This window comes from Pyrus communis, chromosome 10 (assembly GCF_041283825.1).
Source record: "Pyrus communis isolate YQ-2024b chromosome 10, ASM4128382v1, whole genome shotgun sequence".
NCBI classification, from domain to species: Eukaryota; Viridiplantae; Streptophyta; class Magnoliopsida; order Rosales; family Rosaceae; genus Pyrus; species Pyrus communis.
Genome location: NC_142574.1, coordinates 13,384,452 through 13,399,079, shown reverse-complemented (window position 1 = coordinate 13,399,079; position 14,628 = coordinate 13,384,452). Strand labels below are relative to the sequence as shown.

The 14,628-nt window shown below is 38.4% G+C and overlaps 1 protein-coding gene across 1 annotated transcript; it reads left to right on the top strand.

The window, feature by feature from the left end:
* Positions 1–5,601: 5,601 nt before the first annotated feature.
* Positions 5,602–8,457, top strand: LOC148693537 (uncharacterized). The gene is made up of 2 exons (XM_088677375.1): positions 5,602–5,958; positions 7,066–8,457. The coding sequence occupies exon 2, from the start codon at positions 7,084–7,086 to the stop codon at positions 8,416–8,418; it is 1,335 nt and encodes a 444-aa protein (XP_088533501.1). The 5' UTR covers positions 5,602–5,958; positions 7,066–7,083; the 3' UTR covers positions 8,419–8,457.
* Positions 8,458–14,628: the final 6,171 nt, after the last annotated feature.

Below are 14,628 nucleotides of genomic sequence, written 5' to 3'. Positions count from 1 at the left end.
GAAGGTCTAGAGTGTGTTTTGTTTTGTTTTGTTAGTTTTGTTTGTTTTGTTTCGCTCGAGGACTAGCAAAAGCTAAGTGTGGGGGAATTTGATAGGAGCATATTTAGGCAACTTAGTTAGCTTGTTTTCTTACATTTATGCTGTTAGTTCATAGTTATTTTAGTACTTTAAGCTATTTTCGTGTGTTTATAGGTTCATTTGGCTAAGGTAGCAAGAAGGTGCATTTTGGAGCCTTTTGGAGCAAAATTGGACTTGGAATGGATAGCATATGCTTGGAGCAAAAGGAATGGACGAAATTGAAGACCTAAAGATGTTAGGATTCCTAATTAAAGAAAGATTCCTAATCAAAGAAGGATTCCTAGTCAAAGAAGGTTTCCTACTTGAAGTAGGAAAGTTAAGTCAAGGTTTCCTATTTTGGTTTGACCTTTCCTAATCCTAAAAGGCCCTAGGTTCCTGCAACATTGAGGACTCTTATGCATTTTAGGACACAAACTAAACCTTCCTTGCATCCTTATGTCCCTTGTCGTGCCTTCCATAAACCTCCATTTCCTTGCCGTGCAAGGGGAATGTCCATTCCCTATTTTGTGTCACAAGATCACATTCCTCTTTCACCCTAGTTAATGCCGCACCTTGCCTTCCTATTCTATCCTAAATCCTTGCCTTATTTTAGCCTTAAAACACATTCCCTTTCTAACTCTTCATTGGCCGCAAGTTTCCTTCCCTTTTCCCTTTGATTTCTGATTTTAAGTCTCCTTTTCCTTGTGCATTTGGGGTCTAATCCTTTCCTAAACTATGTAATAAAAGTTAGGATTCTTTCCTTCAAATAAATACCCAAGGCCGCACCCATAGAAAACCCTAATCACTCACTTATACAATCTGTCATTCATCATCTTGTCCAACAACCTTTGTCGTAGCTTTCAACCTTTCTTCCACCATTCCCATACTTCCATACCTTCTCCCAAACACCCATACATCATCCCTAACCTTTGCTGCATCCCCCTACCAACCTAAATCTATTCTTAACCCAGAAATCCATCCAAAATCACCCCTAGACTCTTGTGCCGCAGCTTTGCAAGGAAGAAGAAGAGAAGAATAAGCCTTGGACGTTTTTGCATTCAAGTTGGAGTGTTGGAACGTTTTTAGGTGTAATCTATCTTTTGTTTTCAATGTTTAATTCAAGTTTTCTTTGTTTTGTTGTGAACATGAGAGGCTAAACTCGCTTTAGCTAGGGGAGACTTTGAAACCATGATTATGTTTATGATATGAATTGATTAATTCCAGTTGTGATTTCATAAATTGTGAATGCAATTTACTTAACCGTTTGATGGATAACTTATTCTTGTATGTTGATTAAAAAGGCCTACTTAATTTGCATGCTTGAATTTGGTGCTAGAATATAAGGGAGTTTCATATAATCGTTACAAACTTATTTTCACAAGTACTTAAGGTTGTTTTCACAATCATGTTAAGTAAATTCCTAGCATGAGTATCATGATGTCATAGTTACAAGTGCTTTGTCAATACTTATGATTTTCATAGAACGTAATGATCTTTGATTGTATCTATGTTATGATGTCATGTAGGGAACTTTTGAAGAATGCTTTGGGTTGTCGTATAATGTCATCCAATCCAATAACTAAAGGAGAATCTGAGGGTTAATTAGTGATGTCACGGTTAATTTGGGGTGTTGAGTTCATGGTTTATCTAATCATCCATAGTTTTTCTCAAATTCGTCCAAATCCTATTTAAGTCTTTTAGTTACTTGTTTTTATGCTAAATTCGTCAAAAACCCAATTCCCTTTATTTTGTTGAGTCAAATCTGTCCTATTGTGTGTTTTTAAGTATTTTTAGTCAAAACCAATTCTATTTTTGGCCAAATTGAGTCCTAGAGTCTAGTTTGAGTCTAATTGATTGTTTTGTGTTGTTTTGACTCTTTTAATTTTGTTTTGAGTCATATAAGTTTAGTTAAGAGTCTTTGAGTTTGTTTAAGTATTTTTAAGCATATTTTTGTATATTTGAGTCAGTTTTCATTAGATTAGCAATCCCTCCTAATCCCCGGCCTAGAACGATCCCTACTTATATCTTTACTACAATTGTCAAAAAGAGGGTTTAATTTGAGTGCTATTATTTACCACATCAACAGCAAGAGAAAAGAGGGAAAATGGGGGTGTGGGCCCCCTAAACAAAAATCTAAATAGAAAAATAATAAAATAATACGAAAGAAAATATCTTAATAGTGAATTTACTAAATTGCCCTTCGTCTTCGCAAGTTCGTAAAATCTTCATCGTAGCTTCGAATTTAATTTCGCTTATGTCCACATGTTCTTAACGACAAGTACTACTAGGATATACTAATAGAACGAGTTGTACATCTCATAACACGATAGTTGATGAAAGGCAACCCTTACTCTTCTAGGGGCATTTTGGTCAATTCACTCCTTTAGTAATAAAATGTTTCTTTGCGCCCAAAATATTATTTTGGGCCAAGCTTAGAGTTATTCTCAGTGCATTAGCATTCATTTAGAATCTTATTATGGGTCGTCCAGTCGAGGTCGGCCGAATCCTGTTGCAAGAAAGATTGGTTTAGATAAGGGTGAGGTAGTCGAACCCTAGTGCAACAAGGAGTCCTAAAGCTGAAGATGCTTAGAATTAGGGGATGATTCTAGTTCGTTATGGAGCTTGGCTCAAAGTCCTATTGGAGGTAGGATTGGCTGAAACCTAATCAGATTGGGTTAGAAATTCTAATCCGAATACATTTCTAGTTTGGCGATGAAGAGGGTTCGCTACTACAAATAAAGAAGGGAGTGCATCATTCAACCCCTCCAAATCAACACACAAATTGCCCTACGCAAAGCTTTTTAACAACCTTGAGATTTTATCCTCTTCCCCTTTCTTCTTGCCAACACATCTTCAGTTTGGATAAACAACATTGTGAAGGCAATCGGCGACATCTTCAGTTTGGATAGACAGCACTCGAACAGTAGAATCAGCCGATTGAGGAGCACCTTTAGTTTGGATAGACAACAATGTTTCGAGACCGACTGTTTATTATCCAAGTCTCGGTTGACAAGGATTTTTTAGTCCTTATTAGTAGAGGTCATCTCATTAGCCTTTTCGGCAAAGTGAAGTGTTACGAAGTTACTAGGCTAGGCACATTGAAAGTCGAGTTTTATTTTATGATTGGGTATTCACAAGTACGTTTTAGAGTTCAACATTCTGACGACCAAACCACATTTACCATCAAGACATTTATCACATTCGAGTATTTGTGTCTGTATAGTTTGGTGCCAGTTCGGTGTGCTTATACTCATACGAATATAATTACCATGACCGAACCCGACACCAACGATTTGTGAACTTCGCAGAACTAGCAACCATGTCTTCAGGCTCTAGAACATGAAGGCCGAGACGTGTTCCTTCCTCGGTCGCAGTCCTAATATCAAGAAGTCAGCAACGCGCTTAATGCAACATTAACATATTTTACTCCTGGGCTGAGCTCGGCCGTCGAGTTGGCATACCCTACACATAACTGAAGGACATAGTTAGCTTGTTAGTTACTCGGCTTGCGCGCCACGTAAGCTTGGTAGTTTTTAAGGTCAACAATATTGTAAAATTAGAGACGGGTCCTAACAATCACATGTATAACTAGCTTCAAAACTTTTGTGAATGGGTAAACTACGAAATTCGACACCATAATCCATAAACCCCTCCTTTATGCTTTATTATTTTCACTCGATTTTGTTTTTTAGATTTTTCTTTGTGGAAATATAATCTTTTAGCAAATGTACAAAAATCAATGGTTCACATCGTTGATATCATGTTCCAATGTTTATAGTTAACTAAAATATGAGTTGATGTTGTGTAATTTCTAGAGACTTAATAAACTAGGATGTTGTGTAATTTCTAGAGACTTAATAAACTAGAATATTTTCATTAACTATAAAAATCTGAACGTGATATCAACAATCTAAACCGTTCATCTTTCTACATCTGTTAAAAGATCATGTTTTCAAAAAAGAATGTAACAAAATTCGGTGAGAAAAATGTAGCATAACATAAACAACAGTCAATGGTCAAATTTAAATCCATGGTTTATGGGACTGTTGTGGTGAATTTTAGAGTTAACCTCTTCATAAAAATTGTAGAATCGTTACGAGTGTTTTTATATATATATATATATTTTTTTTTTTTTACCTTTTCACACTTCTACATTAATTAAATACTATTAAAAAAAACCTTGCTACAACAATACATGAAACATCCCACATCGCCCAGGGGAATGATCCTTATATGTAAATTCTCATCCCTACCTAACACGAGGCCTTTTAGGAGCTCACTGGCTTCGAGTTCTATAGGAACTCCGAAGTTAAGCGAGAAGGGGGCTAGAGCAATCCCATGATGGGTGACCCACTGGGATGTTGCTCGTGAGTTCCCAAAAATAAAACCGTGAGGGAATGGTAAGCCCAAAGCGAACAATATCATGCTACGGTGGTGGAGTGGGCCCGGGAAGTGATCCACCCCGGGCCGGGATGTGACAAATTGGTATCAGAGCCTAACCTTGACTGTAGTGTGCCGACGAGGATGCCGGGCCCCTAAGGGGGGTCGATTGTAACATCCCACATCGCCCAGGGGAGTGATCCTTATATGTATATTCTCATCTCTACCTAGCACGAGGCCTTTTGGAAGCTCACTGGCTTCGGGTTCCGTAGGAACTCTGAAGTTAAGCGAGAAGGGGGCTAGAGCAATCCCATGATGGGTGACCCACTGGGAAGTTGCTCGTGAGTTCCCAAAAACAAAACCGTGAGGGAATGGTAAGCCCAAAGCGGATTATATCATGCTACGGTGGTGGAGCGGGCCCGGGAAGTGATCCACCCCGGGCCGGGATGTGACAAATTGGTATCAGAGCCTAACCCTGACTGTAGTGTGCGGACGAGGACGCCGGGCCCTGATAGGAGCATATTTATGCGACTTAAATGGCTTGTTCTCGTACATTTACGTTATGTTTCTTTAGTTATTTTAGTTCTTTATGCTTCTTTTGTGTGTTTTCAGGTTCTAAGGGCAAAGTATGCAAAAGGATGCCTTTTGGAGCCTTTTGGAGCAAATTAGAGATTGGAATGGATATCATATGCTTGGAGCCAAAAGGATGGACGAAATTGAAGACTTGAAGTAGGAAAGTTAAATCCTAAAAAGACCTCATGTTTGAGCATCATTGAAAACTCCTACGCATTTTAGAACACAAAAACAACATTCCTAGCAACCTTAGGACATTGTCGTGTGTTTCCTTGTGTCTCCCTTCCTTGCCATGCAAGGAAGGGCTTTGTTCCCTATTTTAAATACTTAAACACTACCACTTATCATTCACCACATATCATTCACCACTTATCATATCATACATTCATTTATCACTTATCATAATCATTCACTTATCACTTAACATATCATACACTTATCACTTATCACTCATAATCATCTACACATTTCAACCATTTAAACACATGTACTTCACCTACAACATCCACCTCCTTCACCTACAAATGACATAGCCATATGTTCCCTCCACTACTCCTATAAATACCCTTGCATTCATTCACTCCCCACTCCATCTCCATTTCTCACACCACAACTAACACAAACACTTCCCCTTAGAATCCAAAACCGTGAGTCCCCCTTCCACTTCTCCTCCATTGCTTCCATTTCCACCACTCCTCTACCATTTCCATAATCCCCCAAACCTCACCTTAGACCTTGTGCTACAATAACGAGGAAGATAAGAGGGCCTAAACGTTCATACAATTCAAGTTTGAGTTGTTGGAATGTTTAGGTGTTTCTTTGATTTCAAAGTTTAAATTCAATTCTCTTTATTTTGTACGTATGAGGAATGGAAGAGAAGAGTGCCTAAACGTTCATACAATTCAAGTTTGAGTTGTTGGAATGTTTAGGTGTTTCTTTAATTTCAAAGTTATGAGGAAATAAAACCCCCTTTAGCTAGGGGGTGATTCGAAACTATGTTTATATTTGCAATATGAATTGATTAACTTTCGTTGGAATTTCATAAGTTGTTGATTCAATTTGTTTAACCGTTTGATTGATAACTTATTTATGTATGTTTATTAAGAATGCGCGCTTAATTTTCATGCATGAATATGACGCTAGAATATAAGTGAATTTCACCTAATCGTTACGAACTTATATTCACAAGTAGTGGAGGTTGCTTATAAACAATCGCGTTAAACGAATTCTTGGCATAAGTTTCATGCGTATTCCATAGTAACGAATGCCTCGTCAACACTTATAGTTTTCATGTTGCTTAATGATCTTTGATTGTATCTTTATTGTGCTGTTCACGTAAAGGACTTTTGGAGAATGTTGTGAATTGCGTTGCGTTAACCCATCCAATTCATTAACTTAAGGAAAACTTGATGGTTAATTTAAGCGGACCTAATTAACCCGGAGTGTTGAGTTTCATAATTTATCGAAAGACCAACTGAGAATCAATCTTGTATGCAAGTGTAACATGTGTGGAGAAGAACCCCTTGGCTATTCCATCATCCATATTTTCATCACATTTATATTTACGTTTTGCCTTTAATTACAATTTGTGCAATTTAGCTAATTTCGTCAAATCAAACCCCCCATTTGCTTTCCTGTTCTTTAGTGCTTAGAATCTGTTTAGTTTATGTTTTAAAGTATTTTTTTTGTTTTTTGGTTTGTCTTAGTGTTTTAAACTTTAATTTTGCATTCTTTGAGTCTAGTTTAGTGTTTTAACTTTATTTTACGTTTTTGAGTCAGTTTCCAAGAGATTTGCAATCCCTCCTAATCCCCGGTCCAGAACGATCCCTACTTATACTTATACTACAAATCGACAAAAAGAGGGTTTAATTTGTGCGCGTATAAATCTCGCATCAAATTTTGGCGCCGTTGCCGGGGATTAGCAACTTTGCTAATCCCTTGGTTCTTTTCTTTTTTTTGGTTTAGTTGTTTTCGTTTTAGTTTCTAACTTAGTGTTGTTTTCTTTGTTTGTTGTTACTTTTGATATTTGATTTAGTTCTCTTTCTTTGATTTTAGGTACTAGAGAAGTAAGATATGGATTTTGCTAGCATTCAAGCTCAATTGGCAAATCTTACTTCTAAATTGTCGCCGTATGCCGAAAGGACCACAATGCAGAGTGTCCCTACATTTGGTGCTTCATATAGGCAAGGATTTCAAGCCAATCAATGTCCACAAAGAGATTGGAGGGATCATTCAAACTCTATATGGTGGGAAGATCAACAAGTTCAACGTGAAGCATATTGGCAACCATATGAGGAGTTCTATTCAAGACCTATGCAGCCACCACAACTTCATATGCAATATGCTCAATTAAATTCAAGTTCGCCAATAGATTATATTCAAATTCTTAATGAAATAAATTCTTTGGCGCAGGGGTCACAAAATCAAGCCAAGAAGGCTCAACAAGAAGCATATTGGCAACCATATGAGGAGTTCAATACAACACCTATGCAGCCACCACAACCTCCCCCACAACAATTCCAATCAAGTTCAAGTATGTCCATGGATAATGATAAAAATTTTCAATTACTAACCTCTTTGACGCAGGACGAACAAAATCAAGACAAGAAGTTGGGTAAATTGGACGAGCAATTTGGGCAGATTATGGAGTTCATGAAACAAATTCAAGAGCAAAGTGAACTTTCCAACTCAACTATTGAAAACTCGAAGGAAGATTTTGAAATCCATAATGCTATCACTTTGGGAAGTGCTATAGAGGTTGGAGCTGACCTAAAAATGTCCAAACATAGCCTAGAAGTGGATGAAGAGCTGTTAATTGAGGAGGAGGAAGAAGACATGCACACGGCAAGGGTAGAACAACCCTTGCCGCAGCCCCCTAAGCCCTCTAAACCACCCACCACCAGTAAGGACGTCCCAATTCCATGTTATTCTGATGTTATTCCACCCAATGTCCCTTTTCCTAGCAGGTTTTCGATTTCCAACCAAGTAGAGAGTAAAAAGGACATCGTGGAAGCCTTCCCAAAGGTGCAAAATGCTATTCAAATTCTTGGTGCAACACAGCAAGTTTTAGATGGTGTTGAATTCTTCAAAGGACTTTGTACACCAAGAAGAATGATTCAAGAGAAGGTAGTGGCTGGAGAAGATGTAGAAGGCATCAAAGAGGACATATTTGAAACCACAATTCCCAAGGAAGTTGGATTTTATGACACGGGACAAGTCATAACTTTCGAAGTGGTGTTTATTCTGGAGTTCATTTTGGAGCACACAGGTAAGCCGCCTCCCCGAATTTCAATTTTCTTTTATACTAACATGTGGTTAATGATTCAGGCACCCAATCTGGAATTTAAACTATTACCGGATCATTTCAAGTATCACCGCCCATTCAAAGATAAATTCCATGCCGTTTGATTTTATTTATGTAAAAAAAAAAAAAAAAAAAAAAAAAAAGATACTAAACATGGAGAAAGGTGGAGCTTCACAAAGGTTGTTTACGTGAAGCCCCACTACGAGGCGCAGAAGCGGAAGGCATAGAAGCAGAAGGCATAGAAGCGGGAGGCATCGAAGCGGAAGGCATCAGAGCGGGAGGCATCGGAGCTAGATCATTCCAGGCTTCAATACTTGGCCAAGCGCTGGATGACCCAGGAAAAAGGTGCCTCTGGAGATAAGACGCAAGCCTTTGACGGTCACTGTGAATTCGACCCTCAGATTCTTGCAGCTCATCAAGCTTCCTCTTCATCCCCGACGAATAGTTATTTGCAAGCACATGCAAACTTCTATTCTCGTACTTAAGCTGCTGGATCTCTTGCTTAAGTCTTTCCACCTCTGCCATCAACGATTCCACTTGGCGGGACCGAGCAAGCAGGCGTAGGCCCATGTTGGACACAAAGCTCGCACACTGAACACTAAGTGCGAGGGACTCTTGAACGGCCAACTCATCGGACCGTCCTGACAGCAGCCTACTATCTTTTGGAGTGAGGAGGTTCCTAGCTACTATTGTAGCTGTTGTGGCGTCCTGCATCACAGAGTCTTCACCTGAAAGAGGACCGTTAGAAGATAAAAAAGAAGGACGCCATACATTACCTTGACGGGGCGCAACCGGATCGCTGCTGAGACTCAAATCTAAGCTAAGGTTCGATGAGTTTGCCATTTTTTTCAAAAGTGTTCAAAGAGAATGGGTGGATGGAGTTAAATTTCGAAGGGCCGGAGACGATTTTCAAGAATGGGAGATCTTCAGAGTGTGTATTGATGCTAACTAATTCAGCACACAAATTAAAACCCTCTTGTGACAATTGTAGTAAAGATGCAAGTAGGGATCGTTCTAGACCGGGGATTAGGAGGGATTACTAATTCACTTGGAAATTGACTCAAAAACGTAAAACAAACGTTAAAACACTAAACTAGACTCAAAGAATGCCAAACTAAATAATAAAACACTAAAACAAATCAAAAGACTCAAAGAATACAAAACACTTATAAACACAAACTAAGACACGTTCTAACTAAATTGGACACTAAAGTAAAGGGGGATTGAGGTTTTGACGAAATTAAACTAAATGCAAAGATTGAAATTAAAAGGCAGAATATAAATATGAATGTGATGAAAATATGGATGAATGCTAGCTAGAAGGTTCTTCTCCACACATGTTACACTTGCATACCATTTGATTTTCAGTTGGTCTTTCGATGAATTATGAAACTCAACACCCCGGGTTAATTAGGTCCGCTTAAATTAACCGTCAAGTTTTCCTTAAGTTAATGAATTGGATGATTGCATGCGACAACCCAAAGCATTCCCCACAAGTTCCCTACATGAATTGCATAATAGAGATACAAGCAAGAATCATTAAGCATCATGAAAACTATAAGTGTTGACGAGGCATTCGTTACTATGATTGCATGAAACTTATGCCAAGAATTTATTTAACGCGATTGTTTATAAGCAACCTCCACTACTTGTGAATATAAGTTCATAACTATTAGGTGAAATTCACTTATATTCTAGCGTCATATTCATGCATGAAAATTAAGCGTGCACTCTCAATAAACATACACAAATAAGTTATCAATCAAGCAGTTAAACAAATTGAATCCAAAATACATGAAATTCCAACCAAAAGTAATCAAATCATATTGCAAGCATAAACATGGTTTCGAATCACCCCCTAACTAAATAGGGATTTAGCCTCTCATATTCACAACAAGAAAAATAAAATTGAATTTAAACATAAAGAACAAAGGATGGATTACACCTAGACTGCCCAACGATTCCACGTGAATTGGTGCGCGTCTAAGCTCCTCTTTTCTCTTCTCCTTGCTGCGGCAGATTGGTTGTGGCTGGTTTTTGGATGTGTTTCGGGGTTGGGGATGGATTTAGGGAAGTGTGGTGGTGCGGCAAGGTGGTGGAGTGATGGAGGAAGGTGTGTAAGGTGGTGGAGAGTGGTGGAATGGCTGCGGCAGTGATGGGGGAAGGCTAGAAATTGGCGAGGATGGAAGGAATATGCACGGATTATCGAAGGAAAAATGGAAGAGAATCTGTGATGGTGGCTGCGGGATGGAAGAATGGGAGAAAATGGGTGATGCGGCTTCAAGAATTAGGGTGAAAAAAATTGATGTCAATGACCGCTAGGGAGGATATGGCTTAGAAGAATTAATGGGATATGTTGCTGCCGCCAAAAAGAAGAAAATAAAATGGGATGGTGGCTGCCTCAATTAGGGTGGATGATAAAATAATTTATTATGGTCAATGGCTCATTGAAAATATGAATGAATGGGATCTTGTTTTGCGGCAAGAATCATTTTTATGTTTTCTTAGGGTTTATGACAAATGGGGGGGGGGGGCCACGGCTTAGAAGAATAATTTAGGGTGAATGATGAATATGGTGCGGCTGCATGGGGAAAATAGGATTATTAGGATGAATGGCTGCAATGGCTAGGGGAAAGGCACGGCAATATGGAGAATTAGGTTTTTGTGGCTGAATGATGTGTGAGAAGTGAATGAATATTGCACTAGGATTAGGAAAAAGGTGCGGCTAATTGGTGGAAACCCTAGGGTTTTAGAAATTTAAACCCTAGTTTGTTTTTATTAACTAAAATTCACCTAAAGGCTGCTAGAATTTAGGAAATAAAATCAGAAATTAAAGAGGGAATAATTAAAAGGTGCGGCTAGGGTTAGGTTAGGAGAGGGAAATAGGGTTTAATTGCACAACATTGGACAAAAGTGCCCCCCCCCCTTGCACGGCAAGGGAAGGGAATTAAGGTTAAGGCACGGCAAGATTGTGTAATTGGGCTAGGGCCTTGGTTTTGTGTCCTAAAGTGCATACAAGGCCTTCAAAGTGGCTAAAAAATACGGACGTTTAAGATTAGGAAAGGTTACCAAAACGGGAAACTTAGGGTTAACTTTCCTACTTCAAGTAGGAAACCTTGTTTGAGTAGGATTCCTCGTTTTGGTAAGAATTCATCGTTGGAGTAGGAATTCGTCGTTTCTTCACGTCTTCAACTCATTCATTCCTCTTTCGCTCCAAAAGACTCCAATTTGCATCTTCTTGCACACTTTGACCTTATAATCTGAAAATACACAAAAATGGCCTTAAACACTAAAATAACTAAATAAACACAACATAAATGCACGAGAACAAGCTACTTAAGTCGCATGAATATGCTCCTATCAAATTCCCCCACACTTAACTTTTGCTAGTCCTCGAGCAAAACAAAACAACTAAAGTAAACAAGACGAAACAAAACAAACAAAACATAACCTAAACCTTCCAACGTTTGCCTTAGGGATTTCCAATGAAACATGACATGTCAAAGATCATTACTCACATAGCTTTTAGTCTTCCTTCCCCTCGAGCACATACTTAATCATAGTCACCATTCACTAGTTCGCACTTAATCAATTAAAACACATTTTGAATGTAGTAACATGCCTTAGAGAATTCCCTCAATTCCTCACTAGTTATGCACTCAATTTTCACTCAGATTTTTTTGACTACACACCCTACACTAGTTATATGTGAGAAGATTGATGTAAACATTAAAAACTAGTACTCACATACGTTATAACAAAGAAAGCAATTTCTGGAGTAATTAAACGTGTTTAGATATGATCTCAAGAATGGAATGCTACTACTTAGATGCGAGAACCAGTGACACCATATGCTCATACCAAACTCAAACTCCACAATTGAAATGCACAACACTCAAGATAGAAGTCAAGGGTTGTAACGGGACTTGGGGTATTGGCTCACAAGGAAAGGTAGGAATAAACAAAAGTTCTTTAAGCAATAGCAAGCAAAGTAATGAAATTAAGACCTAGAATTCCCTTAGAATGCAGAAATCAACTTTTAGACAAATAGGGGAGATTCAAACAACTCTTAGGGCCTAATTCATTGTTTTGGGCCCTTACTTCAACAAACAATACTTTTCAACTCTTTTTCATTTCTTTTTCTTTTTCTTTCTTGTTCTCTTTTCTTTTCTTTTTTTTTTTTTTTTTTTTTTTTTTTTTTCTTTTTTTTTTTCTAGCCGTGCCTATGGTACATAACTCACATCAATAATCCTTCCCCCACACTTATTTCCTGCAGCACATTAATCAAAAGGAATTCATTCATGCTTACTATGCTTCAAGAACAAGGGTACGGATTGTCCTAATCTAGGCTAGGTGAGGATGATATGGGTTAACAAAGAACATGGCTAACACGGCTCAATGGGGTTAAACTTAAACACAAAATGAGTGAAGGGCACATGGCTGTTTGGCTTAGATGGTGGTCACTACACAACTTCATCTTGAATACGTGTTATGCAAATCAATAACATGCTTTGAATGAAATGGGCATGAGTTCTAGCATTTGGAACTAAGTGATGAAACGCCTTCTAAGTAGTAACCAAGAAAAGAATAATGAGATCATGCAACCACTTTAGAAAACAATGATGCACAGATTATTACTCTCCAAATAAACGTTTAGGCTCAAGTCTCACTGGGATGTAGCGTTAGTTTGAGTTCATTCCTTCAAGCATGTTACAAAAACTGATTTTTATCATTTGTGATTACATGTGAATTCGTAAACTATAACTACAACTAAGCATAAACCAAAGAGTCTATCAAACGTCCATCCATGTTTGTAACTTTCTTAACCATCATGCAATTAAAAACCAAATCCTCATCATTGTGTTGGAAGGTAACCTACGACACAAACAAACACACAAAAACAACTCTTTTTGGGTTTTTCAAAGCAATTTTTCAAATTTTTATGGGATTTTCGGATTTTTAAGTCAACATACTCTAAAACACTCTAAAATAGCTTAAAAACACTTAAAAACAGTGGGAAACAAGTTTAGACATGTTAGGTGGTAATTCCCTACGAATTTCATGCAAAAATATCTCAAAACAGAATGTTACCCCCCCACACTTAAACTAAACATTGTCCTCAATGTTTTAGACACAATTAAACACATTACACATAACATAAAGTAAGCAACAAAGGAAAGGGTTTAGGGACGCAAATCTGAGTGTGGAGCGATTCCCAAGTTCTTCCTTTGTTGATTGCATGGGTTGCCTCCCACGAAGCGCTTGCTTTAACGTCTTCCAGCCGGACGAAACCTTCTTTTAATCTCCACTAGGGCTCACGGCATGGAATGGGATCTTCTCCACAACATGCCCTTCAACACTTCCATAATACGGCTCAATGAATGGGCGGGGATAATAATCCTCCCTGATGGTGGTGTTTCGGTTCCGACAATCCATATAAATGCTCCCACCACCTTTATATCGGTTGGTCACCTGCACCAACGAAGGTAACAACCTATTAGTTGAAGTAGGAATTGAGATTGGAATTGAAGACTTACAAACATAGTGTGGTGAGGGCTCAAAAATGGCAGCCCTTTCAACAATGTTACTATGGCTACTTTCGGCCATATTGGGTGGTTGTAGACCAATCACTCCAAGTTCTTCTCCAGCGGTGGTTCTTGATACATCCTTCGTGATAAATGTGGATCCTTTCGGCCCTTTGTCCTTATGCACATCTATGACAAAACAAGAATGACTATCGTTAGGATTTTTAATAGAGTCATAAACATTAAATTTAATTATATCACCACCAAACTCCATTGTTAGTGCTCCCTTGGCCACATCGATCTTTGTTTGAGCTGTTTTCATGAACGGACGGCCTAGCAAGAGTGGCAATGATGGAGCATCGTTCGAATCCTCCATTTCTAAGACATAAAAATCTGCAGGAAATATGAGATGATTGACCTGCACTAAAACATCCTCAAGGACTCCCTTGGGATAAACATTAGAACGATCGGCCAACTGAATTATAACGCCATCTTGTTTTAACTCACCAAGGTTCATAGATGCATAAATGGAATATGGCATGACATTAATAGAAGCACCTAAATCTAACATGCATTGTTTAAATCTCGTGTTTCCAATTGTGCATGGGATAGTAAAGCTCCCTGGATCCTTACATTTTGGAGGCAACTTTCGTTGCAAAACCGCCGATACATTTTCACTCACTTTCACAACTTCTTTGTTTGAAATTCTTTTCCTAGTTGTGCATAACTCTTTTAAAAACTTTGCATACCTAGGGACTTGCTTAATGGCATCAAGTAAAGGAATGTTTA

What these genes read in the sequence shown, in the direction of transcription:
- LOC148693537 (XM_088677375.1), top strand. Translation starts at nt 7,084, where the DNA reads ATGGATTTTGCTAGCATTCAAGCTCAATTGGCAAATCTTACTTCTAAA.